Raw genomic sequence first — 23,971 nt, forward strand, 5'->3', positions numbered from 1 at the left:
CTTTGTGTGTTTCTTTCATTACCCATCCTGCCTCACTGTTAACTGCTAACAAGTGGCTTTGTGTCTGTCACGGTATTCGCATCACTCTTCGGTGTGTCTCTCTCTCTTTCTCTCTGTCTCTCTCCTCTCATCCCACTCCCCTCCTCACAAACCGTCACTTTGTGGCTCTTCTTGCCCCGCACCTCCACCACCACCACCACCTCCTCCTCCTTCTCCTCCTCCTCCTCTCTCCGCCATCTCTCCTTCTCTGTGGTGTTCGCCTGTTGTGTGCATACTGCAGGCTAGCGTTGGATGATGCCATTCGCCACAAGCAGCTGAACATCTCCCGTTTTTCACCCAGGGTGGCAGGAGAGAACGACTTCCTCCAGACAGTCATCAACAAAGTTATCACCGCCAAAGAGGTCAATCACAAGGGTCAAGGTACGGTGCAAAGAACCAGGGCCAAGGAGGAAACTCTCTGCTCCTCTACTGTCCAACATTTATCATCACAATGTAAAGCAACCTGATAAAAATTCAACACAGATCAAAAACTGGTCCCAATCAATAGGTTATGCTGCATGATGCATGATTTTTCTTTCAAACTGACATTGGAGTTGGTTGACATCCAGATACAGAGGGGGAAACCCACACTAAAACTCCCATGTAGATACTTAAAAAAAAAAAGTAATCCTGTGAATCAGTGTTTTGGCTCATATTATCCTCTTCAGAAAGCTGATGAGTGCAGTGTGTGCCAAAACTGTAATAGAATTAAAAACAAAAGACACACGCAGATGTTTTTATTTAGCATATTTGAGTGTGTGTTGTTATCCATGTAGAAAAAGTTCTGTCTTCATCCTCCACCTCTTCTAAATATCATAACATTGTAGCTAAGGTCGGAGGGTAACGTAGCCTCAGCTCCATCTCATTGTGCTGCTCAGATACGGCACCGCTCCACCCACTGCACTGGCAGGGTGTTGAAACTGTTCATCTTGCTAATAAGAACATAATTCTTTGTCAAGTGCTCACATTATAAATCACCGCTCATACTATAAATAGTTGGGACTCATCACCATGACTACAGGATCTAAGTAATCCAGCTGTTAATTAAGCTGGTGAGTCTTGTGCGGAGACTGGATCTTATCAGTGACTTGACATCTGTGGTTAGAAGAACAACATTAGCCGTCGGAGGGATTTGCTCTGGGAGGGCAGAAGCAACATGACAGCCTCCATGGCATTGTCATGCCCTATGAAGATGTACTTGGATAAATGTCAGGTCTGCTCCGGCCCACACTGGGATGAACAGCAGCGTACTGAGAGCAGCTGTTTCGGTCACGCTCGCATAACAAAAGGCTTCCAGCTAGACTAGCGAGAGATGTGTCACTCATAACAATATGGGGCCTGCAACGTGGAAGTGAATGAAGCTTCAGGGTTCACAAACATTGCTCGTTTTGGTGGCCTGTGAAGGGGCGCGCAACAGGGCGACTGCTTAATTGGGTGTTTGTTTTTTTTCGTTTTTTTTAGTCATTTCCAGTTTTGTTAAGGGGGCATGTATCTGTGCTGCTTTGTTTTTCTTAAGGGAATATTACAGTAAGAGTGAGTGTGGTTGCGGAGCTGTGGCTGGCACACCACGCTGGGTCTGCAAGAATAAGAGGCTCTTCCTACCAGGAGAGAAGCTGAGCAGCCACCGGTGCTAAGTTGATAGAAAATATGACCCATGAATGCCCCCTGAGGGCCTTTTGTTTCAGAGTTATTCAGAACCGTGGAGTTTCCTCAGAAGTGTCACACTCTCAGATTTTCCAAGCCCAATAATTGAAGTCTGGGAATTACTGCATAATTTAAATATTCTACAATAAATGTCACTTATTCTCATGTGAAGATGAAGAGGGCCTAAAAAAAAAGTCTGGAGCATTATGAAATTTGCAGTAAGTTGGAAAACAGGATTTTTCCCCCTCCTATTTTGTTTTGTTATAGAAAAAACATATTATTTTTGTCCCACTGCCAGACAGTGCTAGTCACACTTCTATTTAAGCCAATGCCTGTGTGAATTTCTTTTTTTTAATTGGAGTAACAGGGTGTACTGTCCAGGTCAGGGAGAACATCCTGCATAGAGGAAATAATGTATGCGTCTATATCAGGTAGCATGATGCTGCATCAAATAAGAGATCAACTGTGTTTGTTTTTTTATGTCACCACCACCAGCATGATTTTGTTGCATGTTACACACACTTTACTACATGTCACTTGCAACCAGGCAGAAGGTAAACATGCACTTGTTTCCCCCTGTTATTCTCCCCTAATCACATCCCTGAGGGGAGCCTCTATTTAGCGTCTTGCCCTGAAGCTGTTGCATGTCACTTTTGACAAGTGACTGTTTAAAAAAAAGCAAATAACAAGAAATCTCTTTTTAGTATTTTCCTGAGGCACTTTGCCTTTTCCTGCTGCTGTCTTTTTTCTGATTATTTTGGTCCCGCCCCCCATTTTACCTCCAATGCGTCACCACCAGGCCTGTGGGTGACTCTGAAGCTGCTTCCTGGAGACATCCATCAGATAAGGAAGGACTTCCCTCACCTGGTGGACCGATCGACAGCCGTGGCTCGCAAGATGGGCTTCCCTGAGATCATCATGCCAGGTCGAGTCTTTTTTATTTTTTTTAAAGCGTGACTCAACGCTGCTTTTATCCAGTCAGTGATTTAGCAGTAAGGTCTGCCATTTCACAAAATGTGGGCGAGAAAAAGAACATATTATAGCTCATTGAGGTTAAGACATTAGTTATGTAATAGACTGAAATCAGCCATTAAGTCGTTATATTATTATTGTGAAATGTTCATATATTAAGTAGGGTGAACTTTAAATCTATGAAGCCAGTCTGTGAAAAGTGAAGGTTTATTTCTGCTTTCTAAAGGCGACGTGCGAAATGACATCTACGTGACTCTGGTTCAAGGCGACTTTGACAAGGGAAGCAAGACCACGCCCAAAAACGTGGAGGTCACCATGTCTGTATATGACGAGGACGGCAAGAAACTGGAGGTAGGACTGAGAAACACGAGCTCACTTCTTTAGTATTTTTCTCCCAGGGTCAGCTCATTCTCAGCATTCAGGACACAAGAGCTGTAACCAATCGCTCTCTCAGACAGTCTGTGATTTACCAGGCTTTCTTTAATCCAGCACAGCTCAGCACGCCGCTTAACTGACCAGGAGTCCTATAAAACAGTGCACTACACAGGCCGGGCGGTATGCCTTCGCCACTTGTCAAAATATGACAGACTGCAATATTGGTGTTTTGTGGTTGATTGACTAGCTTAAAATTTGGCTCACCACTGTGGGGCATCAGCCTTTATCATTGTCAGGGTCGGTTACAGACTTGAGCTTGCAACAAGGCAACGTGGGCAGCAGAGTTTGACAGCTGCAAGTGATGGAAGATGTGAAATCAGCATTTACCTTCTGGGATAATTATCTTTGCTAATGAAGTTCAAAGGATAATTTCCTCCCCTGTCTATTTGTCTGCCAACAAGTTGTCTCAAAAGGGCGCAAGTTTATTTGGGTACAATTTACACCCCTTGATGCAGAGCTGGGTTGATTATATTTTGGTGGTGGACACTAGTTACACAAGTACACAACTAAAGATCCAACCTGTCAGTGTGTAATGTCCCAGTAAAGCTTTTGTTTCATCCAGAGTTTCCAACCAGTGCACCATCCTCTCTCTGATGTGTAATCATTGTCACCCCCTGCTTGACTTTACCTCTCGTTCTGCAGAGGCCAATCAGTTAATGGGGCATATGAGAGGTTTAGAGGAGCTGGACATGAGGAGTCTGTGGGGGTGTGTGCTCATGTGTCAGTTTATATTCAGGTTGCTGGGGTTTTGTTTAGGCTTTTGATCTGAACTCTGTTGCAGTTTCTGTGTTAGGTTTCAGTAAATTGAGGCATATCTAATATTAAGTTGCAGTGCTATTGTTAATTTGCTCACGTTCTAAGACTATCACATCCACATTTAGTATAGTATGGAGAGAGAGGGGAAGTTAGAGTGGCTGATGAAGTGAGTTGAGTGATCTGAGATGTCAGGCCTCCTGCAACCAGCTCTTCCAATTATACATATTAGTCTTAGATTGAAAGACCTCGTCAATGATTTGGCCCAGCAGGCCGAGGAAGTGTAAGTATCGGTGTTGATTACACTGTAAACAAAGCCAATGATTGGTTGTCTGAGTAGTATGGTTTCAGCTAGATGTTTTACAAATACAGATGAAAAGCTTAAAGGGACTACCAGGAGTTTCAGAAAGCGAAGTGTTTTCACACAAGATGGCGGACGAAAGCGAAAGCATCAATCAAGAACGAAAGTCGGATGTTTGAAGACGATCAGATACCGTCGTAATTCCGACCATAAACGATGCCAACTAGCGGTCAGGCAGCGCTATTCCTATGACCCGCCGGGCAGCGTCCGGGAAACCGAAACTAGGAAATGCTGGGCGACTCAACCACTAAATAATAATATCAAAAACTATAAAGACAATAATATATTGTTTTGTCTATAAAGACAAAACAATATATTTATCAAAAATGGGCCCTTTAACAAGTGTGGGTAATGTAGATTCATCCACATTAATATTATACTCTTTTATAACCAGAAGCAAACTCCTCTGGGTCTCTTTAAGTTAGAAAAGTTTTTTTTTCTTCTTTTTACAAAATTAAGTTTATTTATTTTACAATGTGCTAATTGAGTCATACCGTTCACCAGATTTTAATCCTCGAACCAGCATAACATACAGTATCAACATTTAAAGCATCCACTAGTTTAAATTGCAGCTATATTGCACTTGAAGTAGACATGTTGTGAATAATTTAGCACTTACAGTAAAATTCACACTGATGAGTGTGTGGGGGGAAAAAAAAGATATGTTTGCAAAGTCTTTAATATCTCAACACAAACTACAAAAAACAGACTAATATCAATGATGAAATTAACATTTATAAACAAGACTGTTAATATTAAACAGGTTGTGATACTCAGCAGCTCAATTCAGCAGGTTCACTGTCCGACTGTATTCAGACGGCATCAGTGGAACAGCACACTGTGTCTGTATGTGCGGCTGTAGGAGCGAGGCGGAACGAATTTGAATCAATGACAGTGGTCAACAGTGATTAAGACTCTGATCAGATCGATGAATGTCACGGTCAGGTTGTCGCTGCGGCGCCGGAGCTCCGTTCAACATCTCGTCTCTCTCGCAGCACCTCACAGAAACGCTCGGCCTCATCTCCTCGGTTGCAGAGATCAGGGCTAATTGGTGAAATTCTCTCTCTTCCTTCCTGCATTTTAATTGGCTGAAAAGAAATTCTGTCCGACAGTGGGAGGCGACTGCCGCTTCCTGTCCGTCACTTAAACGTCTGAAGCTTGATATGATCTGAGATGAAAGAAACTTTCTCTGTTATCCACCTGAACTCTGGCTTAGAATAACAGTTACCATAATACAGAGCGCGCCCCATGCAAAGCACTGGAATTTAGTTAAATGGAAAGTAGAGTAAAATTACTCACAGTTAGGGAAGTTTTATAATAGGGGAACTTTGTGAGTATTATTTTATTTTCTCTGGCTTTCTTTCTGGATGTTTCTCTTTTTGTCTCAACCCCATTATCCCCACCATTCTTCTCCCTCCTTTTATCTCACTGTCTCTCTGGTCTCGTTTTTTGACTCTAGATTTTGTCATCCTCCATCACTGTCAAAAAGGATTTGTGATGTTGTGTAGTGAATCTGGCGACTTCTTGTCACCTTGGCAACCCCCCCCCCCACGAAACCCTTTTCACCTGCAGCTAGACCTCATCCACTTCGCCCCATTTCTTCTCTTCAAAATCTGAAGCCGTCATGAATCCCGGCCGTTTAGTGAAAGGGGCAGAGTTGCAGGAGCTCGCACCTGCCCCCCTCCCCTAGATCTGCTCTGGGGGGAGATGAAGCCTGTTATTCCTCATAATTGCTGGTTGTCAGAAGCCATTAGTGTTGGAGTATTTCAGCAGCGGTGCACTAGCAGGCCAGGGAGTCAGCTGCAGCAGTGGGAGGAAAGAAGTACGCTGGCTGAGCACAGATTGATAGAAAACAAGGCATGCGTGCCATCCCCCTGTCGCTGCGTCCCTCGTGCCAGACCCCCCCCCCCCCCCGGTAGGTCGGACAGTATTTTACATACGCACCCTGACCCTTTGTAGAAACTCGGGGGAACCCACTGCGCAGACCAATTTACATAGCTGGACCCATCAGCACCAGCTGGTCCTCCCCATGCCTGGCTTCCCTCCACTTCTCCCTGCATGGGAGCCACTGCCCCTCCTTCTTAAATAATTAATTTCTAATTTATTTCTTATTTCCACAATGCTGTCACGAGATTGGCAACCAACAGGCAGGTGCTCATGCATAAACTGCGTCCACACTTTTAAAGGCCATTCTGCTAGATGAAGACTTTCTGCCCCAGGGACTACATTTCACAAAAAAAAAAAAAAAAAAAAAAGCCCTAGTCAATTTTCCACATGCTGTGAGTGTGCTAATGTTTTGACAGGGTGATAATAGCCCGGCCGTCATGATTGTAGCTACACTTACAGCTAAGCCAGCACAACCAGATAACCAGCTGTGTTTGATAACTTGTTTCATGTGTCTCCATCCTCTCTGTCTAGAATGTGATCTTCCCCGGAGCTGGAGATGAGGGGATCAATGAGTACAAGTCTGTCATCTATTACCAAGTAAAGCAGCCTCGCTGGTTTGAAACAATAAAGGTGTGTGTCTCTCTCTCTTTCTCACTTTTTTTTCTCTTTGGTGTTCTTCTCTGTAACATTTTAGTCGTTGTTTTCCCACCTCGACTGCAAAACCACTCTTTAATTTGATATTTAACATCTCACCTGAAGTTTCCATCATCAGAACTTTTTAGCATTTGACATTTTCATCCCGTAGAAATGTAAAGTCATTGTTCCATAACAGGACAGTATCAATAGGCTTGCACTTTTATTTTACATCCCAATTAGCCATTTTGCAAACCATACCACTATGCATTTGATATTTTACTCTTCCAGGCAGACACAGTTTTAATTAATTCCTGTACTACAAATAGATATATTTGAGGGTCACTCTGCTCCAGTCCTGTGCATAAAAATCATTTTTTCACTGTCCCTGTACAATTTTCCACAGGTTGCCATCCCGATTGAAGATGTAAACCGGAGCCACTTGCGGTTCACCTTTCGCCACCGCTCATCACAGGACTGTGAGTACAAATGTCAGCATGTGAATAATCGGTTTTTGCCGATGACCAGCTGCACAATCGCCTGCTAATCTGTCCACGGCAAAAAGGAAAATAAATGAAACAAATAATGGAAGATATCCAGTCCAAGCAGATGTGGCGCACGGTGATAAATACTTTGAAGCTCACCCTTTGTCACATTAATCAGAGGTATTAGTCTGCCCCCTGCACAAAGCAGTGTCATGGAGTGGCTTGTCAGAGTCTACAGCTGGGATGTGAAAAACGCCTCGGGGATCTCATTTGTTTATTGGGACCAGTGTCTCGCTGAATGCAGCCAGTGTTGTATGTCCTTCTGTTTTTTAACATCCTTTTTAATTTTGGGGGTGTAGAGGGCAGGGAAGCCTGGTACTGGCAGCCTTTGCCATCCCATCTGCCTGCCACATGGTGAGGTGGTCCGTTCAGCAGGAGGAGTTGTGCAGGGAAATGTATTTTGGAGAGGTAGCGGGAGCGGCAACAGGTGTACATCAATATACTGTATATATACAGGTGCATGTCAATAAATAAGAATATCATGGAAAAGTCAATTTCCAGTAGGTCGAGTCAATTAGCCCCAACCTAGTATTGAGTGCATATAGATGGACATACTTTACAGAATGCCAGCATTTTCATTTTAAAAATGCTTCAAATGCTTTTGTAATGTTCGGATTCATTAAATGTAAACCATAATCATTACAATTAAAAGGAATTAAATAAGTAAAGACATAAAATGTTTAATTCTGTGTGTAATGGATCTATATAATGTATTAGTTTCACTTTTTGATTTAAACTACTGACATAAATAAATATACTTTTCCATGACATATTCATTTATTGAGATGCACCTGTGTGTATATATGTGTCTCTTATATGGCACAAGCAGAAGTGAAAGAAAGTCCTAGTAAAGCTATCTGCAGTGGCTGTCGTCCTCCAGCTCCGGAATCCTCCAGCTCAGTTTGCATCTCACCTGCATGCAGGTGGTTTGGAGGAAATGGTCAGGTCTCAGGGCTCAGCGCTGGTTTATAATCCACTTGGAGAGCCTTCTTGTCATGCTTGGCACCTTGCTTCTCCGTGGGACTAATGCTGTTACGAGGCATGCCTTTGAAACTCTGTGACTTGCTGTTATCTTGCTGCAACGGTTGCTTTAGAAACCGGCTCACCTCGAGTGACTCAGGGACTGCAGGGGCATGCTGATGCTGCCAACTCATCACTGACAATTGACAATACAGACATGCATTGGAAAAGGTGTAATGGCAGGATTATATGAATGTGTTCTCGGTGTATGTCTCGTATTTCCCTGTCTGGGAGTGTGTTTGTACCACTATACTTCTCTCCTTATAGAGACATGTGGTTATCCAAATCCCTCTACACATGAATCTAACTTCATCCAAGTTCCTGACTGTCTGCATCTGTGCAGGCATGTCTCTTTGGCATCCAGCCACTTTCTGGCATTTGAGTTACCTCAGTGGTTGTCAATGATCCCACTTTGATTGTTGGCTACCTGTAAACACTGCAGAAGCTGTGTTGCATTCAGCGCTTGGCTGGATTTAACATCTCCATTTGATAGACAACAGAGTGCGAGCTGATTCTTCCTATCGCTATGTGTCATACTTAAAGGGATAGTTCAACATTTTGGCAAATTGGCCCATTGCCATAATCCCTATAGTTTTAGGAGTAGGTTCGTTACCTTTAATTGTCAGTGTAAGCTATTTTCAGAATGGCCGCAAGCTGCTCAGAGCTACGCTACGGAGACTAATAGGATTTCTTGGTTTCCTTCATCAAACTCATCAAATACACAATCCAAAAACTCCAAAACGCTCTGGTGGACAAGTTGTGACCTACACATTCACCACGCTATGAGATGATAACGTAACGTTACGAGACAGAGTTGTTTGGAGTTGTTGGATTGTGTATTTGATGAGTTTGAGTTTGGAAACCAAGAAATCCCATTAGCCTCCGTAGCGTGGTTCTGAGCAGCTCAGGGCTCTGCTCCGCCGTTCTAAAAATAGCTTGCACCGACAATTAAAGGTAACGAACCTACTCCTAAAACTATAGGGATTATGGCAATGGGCCAATTTGCCAAAATGTTGAACTATCTCTTTAAAGTTTTATTTCACTGTGTAGAAACCAGAGTGAAGGTTAATGTAAGTTTCTTAAAGTATGAAATGTAAGGAAAAGCCTGACCTCTCTATATATGTGAAGGCTTTCTGCAGAGAAGCAGAGCGGAGATGGTCTCCTAGGTGAAGTCATTTGAGTCAAGTCGCTGTCATCAGCCCGTGTCCTTCAAACTTCCCCCGCTGCTCTTAGCTACTGCTGAACTTTCACTGGAAACACTGAGTGACAGAGCCGCTCATCAAGGCCACCGCTGAAGCTCATGTGCTCCGTAATCTCAGCTTTCTCCCCTTGGTTGGAGAATCGGCCGCCTCTAACATAGTGCATCAAATTACCACCCTAACATTGTCAGGCCTCATCAGACTGATGGTGACTAGAAGAGATTCCCGCCATCTTTTCACTGTTTCTTCTGTCATTACGCCACTACCTGGTGGGAAGGCTTTAAAATGTGGCACAGTACACTCAGCATATATCTCAAGTGACAGCTCACCTCAGAGGTGGAAAAGTGCAGATATTCTACCCAAACTTGACTTTGATTAGCTAAAAAAAAAAGTAGTTCTGTCCTGAAAGTGACCTTTCCCCCCTCCCGGCTGCAGAGTTTTGAGCTCTCTGCTCTCCGCACAATGTCACTAATACATTTTTCTCAACTGGGTGGCATGCGTACAGTGTTTTCCCTCCACTGGTTCCTCTCATGCCAGCCCAGCAATTATTCACAGGCGAGGCTGCAGGCAGCAAACCAATGAGGGGATTTATGCAGATAGAATGCGTGAGATACTTCGATGAATCAGGTTCCCCCCCGCACATAAATTCGAGCTTGTTGATCCACAATGATGATATATGTGGCCCTTTCCAAACGCTTGGTTACAGGACAAAGTCATAACTCTCCTGCTTGTTTATGCAGCAACCCCCCCCCCACCCCCTCCACCCACCCACCCAACCCCACAAACACAGTCATATACATGTGTATACACATCGCGGTACCCCTAGAGGGATTATACAAACTGTTCACAGCTGCAGCTCTGAGATCAAGCGGAAGTATTAATTCATATGCTAACAGAATGCAGACAGACCTTGTTGCTTGAATATAAATATCAATAATAAACAGTTTTAAAGGGGAACTATTATGCTTTACCCTTTTCCATAGCGTGAGTGTGTGTGATGTTTTTTTGTGTGGCTGTAATTGCTCGACACAATTGCAAGGCTCAAAGTTTACAGCAAAGGGAGTAACTCTTGTCAGGGCAAAACAAAATCTCCTCCTCTGTGTTAAAACCAAGACATGTTGACGTCAGTGCCTCTGTTAGCGCTGGGCACAGCCCCACACAAATCACAGCACATAAGTACTTATAATGAACAGTCTCCTTTTGTAGATCTTCATTCACATCTATGTGTAATTGCTCTGAATAGATTTGGACGAAAGAATCTCTTTTCCTTATGCACAGATTCAGTCACAGTGTTTATAAAGTGATTAGAAGGGAGACAGTGAACTCTTGTGTCAACTCAGGAGCTGACTCCAGGTCTGTAGTGCAGAGATTTATATTTTGGATTATCGCTTTTATTATTCTGCTGATTAGATAATGACTTGTTGTAAAGTTAGCCATGCTGTGTGGTTTATTCTAGCGCACCCTCTTTATACACGTGGAGTTGCCTTTTGAATTTCTGAAGATGCACAGTTGAGTTGGCGCATGTCGTGTGTTTGTGTGCAAGATTTGGGGTCTTTCAGATTGCAAACATACATGAAAACAGTCAAATATTTTTTTGTTATCCCGCCACCTTCTGTCTGTCTTTAGTTAGTTTTTTTTTTCTCTTAAAAATATAAATATATGCAGGTTATGTTTCTTTTAACATTACACAATTACAATACGGTAACAGCTATGTTTTGATATGCTGATGTTTTCCTTTCTTCTTGACAATAATTGTGAATCAAGAAATCAATACCAGCTGTGTAATGTATTATGTAAGGATAACAATAATAAAGAAAAAAAAAGAAAATAAGTAGAAAACAGTAAAATATGCATCTCAAAGGATAAACAGTCATGTCCTTCCCCTCTGGCTGTTTTCTGTCCATCTGCTCACGTGTCCCTGTCCCTCCTCCCAACAGCGAAAGACAAATCGGAGAAGATATTTGCCTTGTCGTTTGTGAAGCTGATGAGATACGACGGGACGACCCTGAGGGACGGCGAGCATGATCTCATTGTGTACAAGGTAATTGTCCCGTCACATGGTTAAAAGTCTCCGCTTATCTTTTGTAACTGTACCTGCCCACGCCCAGCAGAGAGGAGTTGCGGGTGAAAAGCCGGCCGGTTTTTATTAGTGGCTGCAGTAATAATGGCCTTGCTGCTTTCTATGGGGGATTGTGCAGTAGGTGCACATCAACCCCCACAGTGAGATGAAATTACCTTCCAATTAAAATCCCTTGCATAATGACACCTTTGCGTCGCGGTGCCCATTTGTGTTAATTAAAAAGTTAATCTGGGAAAATTTACCCCAATTAGATTTTTTCTTTCTCTTATTCTTTGCATTGTGGTCGTCAGTCACGGTTACTGTGTGGCGGAGAGTTGTGTTATTAGTAGCAGAAAAAGTGATGCGAAAATGCATCTCACCAAAAACTCAGTCCTAACAGAACATAACACTTCATCACAAACATAAATGGCAGATATGGATTTCAATTATGCTGCGAAAATGAATGAGCTCCCTCGACCACCTCGGTTGTAAATTGTACATTTTGCTCATAAATTGACTGAATCTTATCCCGACAAACCAGGCGGAAGCGAAGAAGATGGAAGACTCGTCTCTGTACCTGAACCTACCTGCCACCAAGATGGAGCTGGAGGAGAAGGGCTACGCCACCACGGGGAAGAGCACCCAGAACCTGGGCAACTGCACCATCAGCAAGGACTCCTTCCAGATCGCCACGCTGGTCTGCTCCACCAAGCTCACACAGAACGGTAAGAGCCCTCGTCCTTCTGCAAAGTTCATCTTTTTTTTTTTTTTTACCTCTCCTCTGTTTGTTGCCATGGAGCTGCCACTCTCACATCGTTGTTTAAAGAGCTCTCGCTGAAGAAGGATATTTTCTGGAGTATATATATTTTAGTCCAGGTAGGTTCTGAATTTCAAAACCAGCTCCAGGCCACAGCTGCCGACACGAGAGGTGATCCATGCACAGTAACCATATATCACTTAAAGTAGGACTCTGGGACCTGTGCCGTCTTTTGGCTGCTTCCATCTGGTCATATTGGACACTCGCCCTCACTCAGAAGAGGTTTTCCCTTCATCCCTCTCTCCCTCTAAGCTACTTTATCTTCCTCAGCTCTTTCAGCCAGTCTCAGTCAGTAGATTTGAGTCCATCCATTTCCCAGAATGCTAAGAAGATCTACACTTATTAAACTAAGGAAATCCCCATCTCTGCTCTCTGGCTTATTGATTAAGGATTTTGGCCTCCTGTGTTCCCCCTCCCGCCTTTCATTATGAGCCTCAGCAGCGAGGCTGGTATTGTTTTCAGCTTGTGTGTGTGTGTTAAAGCAGACCTGGATGCACCAACTGTAACAGAGAGCTATGAGGCAGTTTTGAGTACTTTGGCAGACATTAATACGACTGCGAACAGATTTAGTTTGAAACGTCTGCATGACAATATGTTGTCTAGTACATGTTTATAAACCACAACAGACATTACTGGAAACCCCTTTTCTGGATGCGTCTGTGTTTCCAGACCGTGTTGATTGTGTTTGTCTCAGAGTGGATTGTGTGAAAAGTTGGACGACTGTGTGCGAGTGGTCAAACGCTTCCAGCTCTGATTTCACAGTTACTCTGAACAGAAGCATCCTAAATTTCAGTTTTTTTTCTCCTTTTGCCCTCGCTTGATGCTTGATTCTCGATGCTTCGTGCTTCTGTTTTTTCTTTTTTTTTTCTTTCGGTGTGCAATGACTGAGTCACCATTTTAATTAGAGTCAAAATGAAAGCTGCCTCCTGAAAGAGAGTGAGGCCCAATTCCAATCCGACCCCTCACGGACTCACTGACTTAGAGGCGCGTTCACGGGAAGTCCGTGAGTGTGTGAGGGCTGTTCCATTGTCAGATCATCAAGTCAGTGAGTCAGTGAATGAGCCCTTACTACCCCCTTACCGTAAGTCAGCACCGATGCTGACTTTGGGTAGGGGAATTACCCACAGTTCATAGCGTTGTGAAGTCAAACCATAACACATGGGATGCTGTCGGAGCGCAAGTGTTAAAAAAAAAAGTAAATTAACACAAGTAGTCAGAGAGAGCTCTGCCAGTCTCTTTATTGTTAATGGACAGGAGCCAAAAAAAAAGGAATAAATAAAAAGAAAAGAAGAAGTTTACTGTCAGTGTTAACGTGCAGTTTGTGATTATTGATGATGATTTGATCAGATCTGATCCAGGAATATTTTGTTTTGAGTCCGCCTCCCTCGCACACCTTGTGCGTATTGAAAGTACAGTAAATTTATCGGTCCAAGGGCGGAGTTAAAAACATTTTGTTGTCAAGGTAACGTGTCGTGAGAGTGGGTAAGTGCTGTTCCATTCATGTTTACAGCATCTGGACCCTCACACACTCTCACACTCTGTCACTTAGAGCTGACGTCACTTTAGTCAGTGAGGGTTCAGGGCTCGAGTCTTTAGGGAACGGATTGGAATTGGGGGTCAGAGTGAAGAAGGGGCATCTTCACCTGGGAGTGAAATTAACGTCTTTCTCCCCCAGAGGAACATCCTGTTTTGAATGAGAAGCCCATTGTGATGTAATGTTTTTTTGTTTTTAATTGTCGGTAACACTAAGGCAATTTTGAATAGTCAACCAAAAGCAGGGTGCATAGAAACGTGTTGGAGTGAACTATTGAAGCGAATGCGTTGTATATGTTGTGTGTGGTCTGGTTGCTTTGTACTCAGTTTGCGGCATCAGAGCTGTCACTCAGTAATCCCTATGTAAGCCCGGAAAAAGAAGCTACAAGAAACCTGTTTTTACCTCCTTCAGGTGCTAAACACAACATCATCCTTTAAATCCCTGCCTCAGGAATGCCTGGGCAGAGAAGATCAGCAGCTACTGACCAATTAAATCAACCCACGGCTCCTCCAAATTTGTCATTTTTATTGAAGGATAACTTTATTCGTTAACTTCACTTTGCTGCAACTCGGATCCTATGCGTCCGTGATCTATATCAGCGAGGCAGTTTGATCTGGAGACATGCCGATATCATCTTACAAACTCAATGGGGCAGATTATAAACAAAACAGATGCCAAACCGCATTGTTTTGGAGGTAAAATTTAAAGCAGGCACACCTGAGATAAAGAAGGTACAGTAGGTTAAAGTTGAACCAGGAGTTAAGCCTGGAAACAGTGATGAATTTTTCCAACAGGGACTTTGAGTAATACTTCTTCTTCCTCTTCTTCAACTTTCTTTTCTTTTCCAAAAAAAAACTTTGGCCAACCTGAAGGTTTTATTTAAAACGTGTTTGATAGTCTTGACTGCTTTTTTTGCCCTGTCTATCTTTGCTTTGGCAGCGTCCCCACATTCCTAAATCTCAGCAATTAACTTAATGAGTACTGTCTCATTATGACTGAGAGGGAGCATATCGACAACTGTTAAAAAATAAGACCCGAGTCTTGGATTTATCCTTCATTGGATTTCATCCACGCCGTCACATAAATGGACCTCAATCCTCCATCCGTCAAGAGGCGCTGCTTTTGTTGATTTGCTTTTAAGGCGATAAACTGGGATGCTGTGACTTTTGTGTCTTGTCTCGCATTACAGTGCCGTAGGAGCTTTTGCCTCTCCCAGATAAGGAACCACCTCTGCACCTTTTAGTGTGATTTAAGAGCAGCACATGGTTGTTGAACTTGATATGCTGACATTTTGGAAACAGGATTTTCAGTTGGCGGCGGCTGTGAGAACGAACAACAAGCTCCCTGTTTACACTCGTCTACCAGCTGCCATACAAAGGTCTTACATGACCTTGTGGTACTTTTTCTCTCTCTCTCTCTCTGTCTACCAAAGCTGCGTTGGGAGGAAAAAAGTGGATTTTTCATTGATCCCATCATATATATATATACGGCCCCGTTAACATGCACAACAGATGCTCATAAAGCCGCTTTAACAAGGTCTACACGGACCCCAGGACAGGCCACGGTCAGATCTCTGGTATGAGGAGGAGGAGAGTTTTGTCGCTGCAAATATTATGTGAACGAATGGAGCGTCGTGTGTTGTTGCAGTAATGTTCCCTTTGAGGGTTATTAAGTTTAGTCTGCGGCCGGAGTTGTCGTTTAAATAAAGGCATGAGTGCCTCTGCTCAGTGGGTGGTGATGTCAGCAGAGGAACGGTGTCATGAGCTGAACCTGCCCACACTGATCACACCACACAGGGAAGTCATACGTATGTGTGCGTGTGTGTGGGGCTCACACCAGAGCGATGTGAAGATGAACACACACAAGAAGGCATCAGTCAGAAGAACCCTCTCTGTTTATCAGTCCACCTCCTTTCTTTTCTTTTCTTTTCTTTTTTATTTATATCACATATGCACATACACAAAACATACCCTCTCATGTGTACATATACTGATTAATTCAATACTACAATACTCACAAGAATAATAATAATAATAGTAATGATGATGTTACTAATGATAAAATTAATAATAACAGTAATAGTGGCATGACACAAATATCAAGAGAGTAATGGAACAGAAATTTAAAAAAGTAAAAAAACAAAAAATAAATAAGTAATATTAATTAGAAAATTATTTAAAGGGGAAAAAAAGGAAAAATACAGTCCACATCCTTTCTTACCTGTGCTTTCTCTTGTTGCCTTTTCCCCTGTGTGAGAGGGATGGGCAACGGTGTGTGTGTGTGTGTGTGTGTGTGTGTGTGTGTGTGTGTGTGTGCCCGCGCCGGCGCCGGTTCCTCGGAGCAGCTTCGCCTCGTTGATATTTACCTGCCACCTTTGTGGTGGTAATTTGCGAGGCACCAAAAGTTGCTCGGGGATCAGACTGCCTCGTCACTGCACACCCAAGTTTGATTAAACAGAGAGGCCTGTGTGTGTGTGTGTGTGTGCAGGCATGCATGTGCGTGTGTATGTGTCCCCTCCCTCAGGATATGTCATCCCACGCAAAAGCTCCAGGAAAAAGGTTTGAGTTCTTTTAATAAAGCAACGTAGAGCCAATCTATCTCCAGCTATGCGGGAGCACTGCCAGCTTTATTAAAACCTAGAAGCTCTTTAAGAAACTCCCACCCAAACAGACCGGCCCACTCACCCACCCACTCCCTCATTCATTCTCTCACTGCACGATGTTTTCATGCACATTTTCATCCTCCAACATTGTTTGTGTTTGGCAAACAGTGAAATTGTTTGATACAAATTCTAAACCACATCTGTGAATTAATAAACCGTTGAAATAATCATGAAGCCAAAAAAAAAAGGCAAACATTCATCTACTAGTTCAATTTTTCAGATGTTAAGATATGATTTTTTCTTTGTTGTATATGAATTAATCCGGTTAACTTTAGTTTGTTGGTTTTTATGGTAATGCTTAAGTATATACAGTAAGACTTCGATGTAAAGATGAGAGCCACAGTTGTTGTTTTTTCTTAATAAACCAATTAATGCACCAATTAGTTGTAGAAATAACCCATGTGTGAATTGATAATGAAAATAATCTTCTAGTCGCAGCCCCTGGGCGTTTCTAAACTCCATCATCGCGTCGGCTCATATTTATATTCGCTTAACTGGCTGGTCTCGAGAGGTTTTCTCTCAAGACTTAACTCTGGCAAAGGGAAGAAAAGGCCCTTGAATGCCCCTTGCAACAGACTGCTTGCTTCATACACATGACACCTCATCCCTGATCCCCACGTCTGAGATGAAACACTCTTTTTAATTAAGCTAGATTTATGCAGGCGGTCTCCCAGCGCTGGGGAGCCGATGTGAAGTGGCTGCTGGTTCTTCCCTGGGTATTTGCAGTGTGCTTCACTCAGTGGAGGCTGGAGGAGACGCAGAGATCTGATGACAGCAGAGATGGGAGCAGACCTGGCCTGGTGGAAGATGTATTAACATCTTGTTCCCACCTTGGCTGAAAGGGGGAAAAAAATGCTTTTTAAAGAAGGGAATTCATATGTGTGAAAGTGCTCTTACGTCATTCAAAATGCCAGCATTTCAAAACACAAGGCTATTACTATTAAGAAGAAAGAACAAGCTATTAAGAGTACTTGGTGGTTGTTTTCTTGTGAAAAATTAACAAAAAATAGTTTTGTGAGGCAAGATGTACTGTAAACAACCACAGAAATGGTTATGTGAAGGTTTTTTCCGTTTCAGTTGCGCAGCGATGATATAACCTGTTTTCCCAGAATTAATTACTCCACCTCTCTCCATCTGCCATGTTTGTAGCATTGTTTAAGTTCAGCTCTCTGCAAAGGCATCCATTCTCTGGCACATCATTTGCCTGAAGCATTTTTTGTCTTGTACCTCCGAGGCAAACATGATCTCTCACACACACACACACACCACCCTGCATCACTGTTCCACGTGCTAGAAGTCGCTGTGGCCCCACTGGGACCAAGCAGCCTGATGATTTATCCCCATTTCAATCCATTTGTCTCTCTGAGATGCTAAAGCGTCAATTTTCGAAATTTATATCTCCTCGGGGAGGAGGGGATCCCCGGTAGTTTCGACAGGGTCTTTGTGACAGAACCCTGATAGGTTGTCAGGTTTGCAGATGATAGGCATCCATCAGATGTCGCTGCGCTTGATTGGCTTTTTTATACTCAATCAAGCATGGCAAACAGAGAGGGAGCAGCAAAAAACCTGAGCTGGGAGTCAGGTGAGCCAGGCACCTTGTTTCCTCCAATTTTGCTTCTCTTTCTGCCAAGGCTCGACCAATAATCCATCAGAAATATGCTCTAAGAAAGTTTCCACTGCTGCCTTACATCTGGACAGGACTATTACTGAGAAGATTCATAGATTAAACGGACATTTGATGGACAGATGTATTGGAAATCTAACAGCAGCAGTTTGCTACCGCTGAGTGGATATAGGGGAAATGCTGGAAAGGAAAGAAACCAAGAATCAATGTGTAAGAGCTTTATGATGGGAGAAGTCAAGATGGCCTCGCTTTGGCCAATGTAGGAGAACTTTAAAATGTTGTAATTGAAATGTCAAACACAGTTCCAACATACAGTTCCCATGGATGGACACAAATAGAAAAGGAAATCACGGCCCTGTTGAAACCAGTCGAGCCCCTGTCACAGACTGTTGTGGGTAGTCTAGCAGAGTAATCCAATCTTGGAGCACTCCAGACGAGTGTGTGGGCGAAGTTACATAAGACACTTGGGATATCCCAATAGAGACGAGAGCACTCGAATGCCTCTATTTGGAATAATTCATGTATTACAATTGGAGAGAAACCCTGGCTTTTGAATACGACTGGAGACCTGTACAAGGGCGAGGTGTTTCCTGTCGTTGCAAGAAGGCAGTGAAGGTTTCTTGGACTGAAAGATGAGGGGGAGTTTTGGAAGCTGCTCAAGTTAAAGTCATAGAATTGGAGCAACAAGCAGTAAAACCAGGCGAGATGACAAATGTGCTAAAGGGTGTGGAAAGTAAAGTATGAATATGAATATATGATGTTTGACTAACCCAACATTTAAATGAAAACACAACACTCATAATTCAACTTAATAGCACATTTTGTCAGGTCTTACCAACCTGACCTTGACTTCAACGTGTAAGGTTACTAAATATAAAGATTAAAGATTGAATAAAGATTCAGGAAATCCTTCATTCCTGCTGCCATCAAAATGCACAATGCCATTTGTAAGGCTATATACGTTCACTTGGCATTCATATCGTATCATTTTAGGTTATGTAAGCTGCTGGACAATTAGAATTTCCCTCCAGGGAATGAATAAAGTATTTTTGTTCTTCTTCTGAATAAAAAAGTGTAAATGAACACTCAGGTGATGCTTCTTTTCAGGCCTGTCGTCTTGTTTTCTCAGGCTAAATTGTAAACCTTTACTGACGGCGGCCTCTTCACGGACTGAAGTCTCATAACACTCTTCACTGCCACCTTTTAAAAGACAGGTGTTTTTTTGTCTTTTGAACAAGTCTGACTCGTGTTCACAGAGCCGACGTACACACTGCCTTAACAAACTGACACAAGTGCGTTTTTTAAGCTCCCTGTTTGATAACCTGCCAAAGGTGGTCTGAATGAGCTCTCCCTTGAGCGTGATTAATCACATAATGACTCATCCTCTGGTGCCTGAATTCATTTTCCGTGATTAAAGTGAGAGAACTCATAGAATGACTAATGCTGTATTTGTGAAATTTACAAACTGACTTCTATGTGCCTGTGTGTGTGTTTGCGGGGGGGGGGGGGGACACCTTTAACAAATGTCTGACTCCGGCACTCATTATATTCAAATGTTGAATGTTAATTGTCATCTCTCGCAGCCTCTTTGTATCTCTTCATACTGGCATGATTAACTTAATGCTGTATTTGTGGTAATGACTTTTCTTTTTGTTTGTGTTTTCTTTTCGTTTCCAGTCGACCTGCTCGGCCTCCTGAAGTGGCGCTCCAACACCAGCCTCCTGCAGCAGAACCTCCGTCAGCTGATGAAGGTGGAAGGTGGCGAGGTCGTCAAGGTCAGAGGCCGACACCGCTCCACTGCGCTGACTGCAGTTTCGCTTATTGTCTTTGTTTTGATGCCGAGTCACAAAAATCCTGTGCAAACAAAAACTAATGAGCCTGAACTCACTTTCTTTATTTATCCTTCAAAATAGTCTTTTCAGCAAAAATGTTCCATCTCAGTAGCTGATGACTTAAACAATCCCTAGGTCCTGCTTATACCATTAGCATGCATCACAAGTGAACACCTCTGACATTATAATGCTCCTTTACATACATCTCAAGTAACCACTAGTGATCTCACTTCCCTGCTCTATATTCAAAAACACTCTCAGCTCACAGTGGAATAAAATTTTATCCATTTAAAAAAGTACAATATTCTCGGTTCATTATGAAACTGTCGATGTCAGTTGAGTAGGCGGTCCTTCGGTGTGGCCCGAGATGCATTTTGCGTTCACACCGTTGAAATAATGTGGACCAGACCTGTTACAAATGTGGCAGCGGTAGTAGTAGAGACAACTAGTGGAGAATACAACGAGGAAAATGTGTGACTCACATAGTTGTCTCAAGTAGCAGCTGTTGTTCAGTAGAGTCCTGCATTTTAACACTGCAATTATTTTTGTTGCCCCTCGTTTATATTCTGTTCTCCAACTACCAAACTGCAGATTAGACAACCTGCTTCCTGTTTACACTCAAACACACATGTCCAGTGTAAGTGAATGGTCATCTGGTGCATTTTTCAGGTACAATGATCATCTGGATCAAGGTCATTAGTGTCTTACAATGAAAACACTTCACTTCCTTTAAAGGGATAGTTCAACATTTTGGCAAATTCGCCTATTGCCATAATCCCTATAGTCATAGAGTTAGGTTCATTACCTTTAATTATCAGTGCATGTTGTTTTGATATCCGCAGGGCAGAAACTCATCAAATACACAATCTAACAACTCCAAAACGCTCTGGTGGACAAGTTGTTCACCACGCTATGAAATAATAATGTAACATTACGTGACAGAGTTGTTTTCGAAGGAAATGCATTCCTGCTGGGCGGAGTAATTTCAAAAGTTCAAGTAGTTCAGAGTATTTGCTTCATGTGTCGTAATGTAACATCATTTTACATGATTATTTCATTGCGTGGCAAATGTGCTGGTCACAACTTGTCTGAGAGAGCATTTTGGAGTTGTTGGATTGTGTGCAATAGGCGAATTTGCCAAAATGTCGAACTATCCCTTTAATTGTGTGGGGACAGGTTGACATTTGTTGTTGTTTGTGACTTGTTAATGTGTAGAGTGAGGAAGAGAGCACATAGCACCACACACAGCATTCAGATAAGGAGGAGAAGACCTGCTGTCAGACTTTCAGTGCTCAGGATGGGGCAGATGAATAGATGACTCCAAGGAGAAAGTCTCACATGGGCCGGTTGGGGGCCAGAAAGTCTGAGGAAGTCCTTCACCAGGCAGTTTTGATCAGGCCAAATGGATGCGTCAAACCACACAGCTGGACTAGTTCATTAAACCACGGGGGTGTGATTATTATCACCACCACATTAGCACTCAATCTCTTCCAAAGTGCTCCGAGGCTGTCGGTGTGCAATTAGGTAACATTTTCAGTTTGGCACTTAAAAACAATTCATCCACAGAGTCTGCTTACTGTATGCTGTGATTTAAATACAGAGACTAGATCATAAATAAATCCTGGAAGGAAGTTGTTTCCAATTGAGTTTTTCTACTTGTTTTTTTCCTCATTTCCCTAATGTGATACTGTTTGCGAGCGAACTGGTCGCCCCCGTCGCCTCGTCTCTGTCATGCAGTCTGGTCCCTCGCGAGATTGAATTGTGCTTTAAAGCTCGACACCGTGCAAGTTATGTTTGTTTCTCGTGCGAGGACGTGATGAATCCCATCCATCCTGGGATGACAGACCGAGCACAGTGGAGAGCGATAGATCTGTTTGCGACACTTTTACATCTGTTTCCACGTTGCCTCAGTAAATGGCTGAATAAATGGAGCATGTTTCTCCAGAGAGGGGAGGGGAGGGTGGTGTGTATAGTTAGCGTTTCTGGAGGTGCTGCTGACAGAGAAGTTATTACTGTCTTCACAGAACTACTGTACTGTATATTGGCTCATGTTAACAGCTGTAAAGGGAGCGTAATGGGCAACACGGAGCCTTGGCAGAACACTTGGCATTTGGTTTCACCAAATAGAAGCACATACTGTAGGTCCATGTTTGCATTCATAATTTTAGGGATTATTATTTTACAGCAATTACATTTTTATTGTTTATCAGCTTTCAGTGGCTCTGTATCGTTGTGGGCACCTACCATTAGGATGGAAGTAAAAAACAATATGATTTGAACTCCGATCAAAAGCGCTTCCATATATTTTGTGCATCTCTTACATCTTGTAATTTACGTGTCCCCTTCCTCTTTCATTCACATTCATTTCTCTCTTTACTGTCAGAGCGACATGAGCCCTGATCATCAGTGCCTTCTTTCATTGTTGTGCCCTCCGCTTCTGTCATTCCAGTTTCTACAAGACACTCTGGACGCTCTCTTCAACATCATGATGGAGAACTCTGACAGCGACACCTTTGATACTCTGGTGTTCGATGCCCTGGTAAGTGAAGAAGCAGACAGGGGCAGTACAGCAGATGACCCTGCCAGCAGAGACAGTCTTGTCTGTGGGAATAAACATTTTGACACATTTCATGCTCCGATGCAAGTGTAATCATGTGTTTTAGGGAAAAAAACACATCTATCTGTTTTCTGTCCTAAGTTGTAGATCTAACCTACAAAGGTAAACATCTTTGATCATGGTGCAAGCTATAAGATTCAAGAGGGTTATTTGTCACATGCAATAATCCAAAATCATTGCAGTGAAATGATGTGTGCATACACTCCAGTGACTGTGCACGTTAAAAACATGACAGAACAACAACATTAGCCTGACTGAAAAAAAAAGCTGAAATGCTAAGACACACTGATATATTCTAAATTAAGCAACACACACTTAACAACAGACAACAACAAACAAAGAAACCACACATCACAGTTATTCCATAGTCCTTTCTTATGAACTGTAACTGCTTAAAATGATTCTTTTGTCCCATGGAGAATCATCTTTGACCTTGAAATGTATCTGTAACACTGGGGATAACCTGCTTTATGACAGGATGTGCTCAGTCTTATGCAGAGCACACACACACCTTAACTCCCCACAAGGTTGTTAAGTGTGTGCCAGGGGTATGCCTCAGAGGAAAAAGCCTTGACTGGAACACCTACCTGCATCTCTGGAAACACAACACTGCAGTGTTGCTCAGAAATGTTTCTACATTAACATATTGTTTGTGGGATTTTTATTTTATTTTTTAAACCAAGCAATGACTAAGGGGTTAAATTGTGAATAATACAATTCCTCAGTAGGACAGTATGGACATCTTATTGCAAGTGAATTTTCTCATTTTACATTTTATGTGCTGGGCAGAGAGCTACAACACAGAAAACACAAAACTCTTCAACTCAGCTGCACTGTATGTTGTAACTCACAAACTGTTCCCTGTTGTTCCTAAATAAAAGCTGGTTAATCATTTACTGAGGGAATTGCAGACATGTGAAATCACTGCTGCATTGAAATGGATGAATTTGCAATGCCAGGGTAGCATTTTCATTACAGTTGTTTGTCTAACATTAAAAAAAAAGTGTAATTTTCCTGCAAAATAGAGCACGAAGATGATCTGGTAAAAAGGAAAAAGAAAAATGAATTTCTGATTCCGTAAGTTCATCATGTATTAAATTTAGTATTTGTAGCCAATGAGTTGACAAAGTATCTGGCAGGATCCTATCTACCATACCATAGCCTAACATGAGGTAACATCTGAAAAGAACGGTTTTCTGTTCCAGAGAAAGGAGGGAGAAATTGTGTTGTCGGGTGTCCTAGATTATCTGCAGGCCAGAGAATTGAGAGAAAATGGCTTTCTGCTCAAATGCAATCTTGTTTAATTTCCCAATCTATTTCAGCATATTGGGTAAGACA

General features: G+C 42.6%; 1 protein-coding gene across 1 annotated transcript in view; it reads left to right on the forward strand.

Moving 5' to 3' along the window:
* Window positions 1–23,971, forward strand: part of dock1 (dedicator of cytokinesis 1) — a 184,125-nt gene that overhangs the window by 29,236 nt on the left and 130,918 nt on the right. The window contains exons 12-20 of the mRNA XM_083994937.1: window positions 341–420; window positions 2,483–2,608; window positions 2,882–3,006; window positions 6,623–6,721; window positions 7,131–7,203; window positions 11,426–11,529; window positions 12,089–12,272; window positions 19,862–19,959; window positions 22,466–22,555. Of these exons, the coding sequence (XP_083851063.1) occupies window positions 341–420; window positions 2,483–2,608; window positions 2,882–3,006; window positions 6,623–6,721; window positions 7,131–7,203; window positions 11,426–11,529; window positions 12,089–12,272; window positions 19,862–19,959; window positions 22,466–22,555 (979 nt within the window). The remainder of the gene's footprint in view (window positions 1–340; window positions 421–2,482; window positions 2,609–2,881; window positions 3,007–6,622; window positions 6,722–7,130; window positions 7,204–11,425; window positions 11,530–12,088; window positions 12,273–19,861; window positions 19,960–22,465; window positions 22,556–23,971) is intronic.

This window comes from Trachurus trachurus, assembly GCF_905171665.1.
Source record: "Trachurus trachurus genome assembly, chromosome: 19".
In the NCBI taxonomy this organism is placed as follows: domain Eukaryota; kingdom Metazoa; phylum Chordata; class Actinopteri; order Carangiformes; family Carangidae; genus Trachurus; species Trachurus trachurus.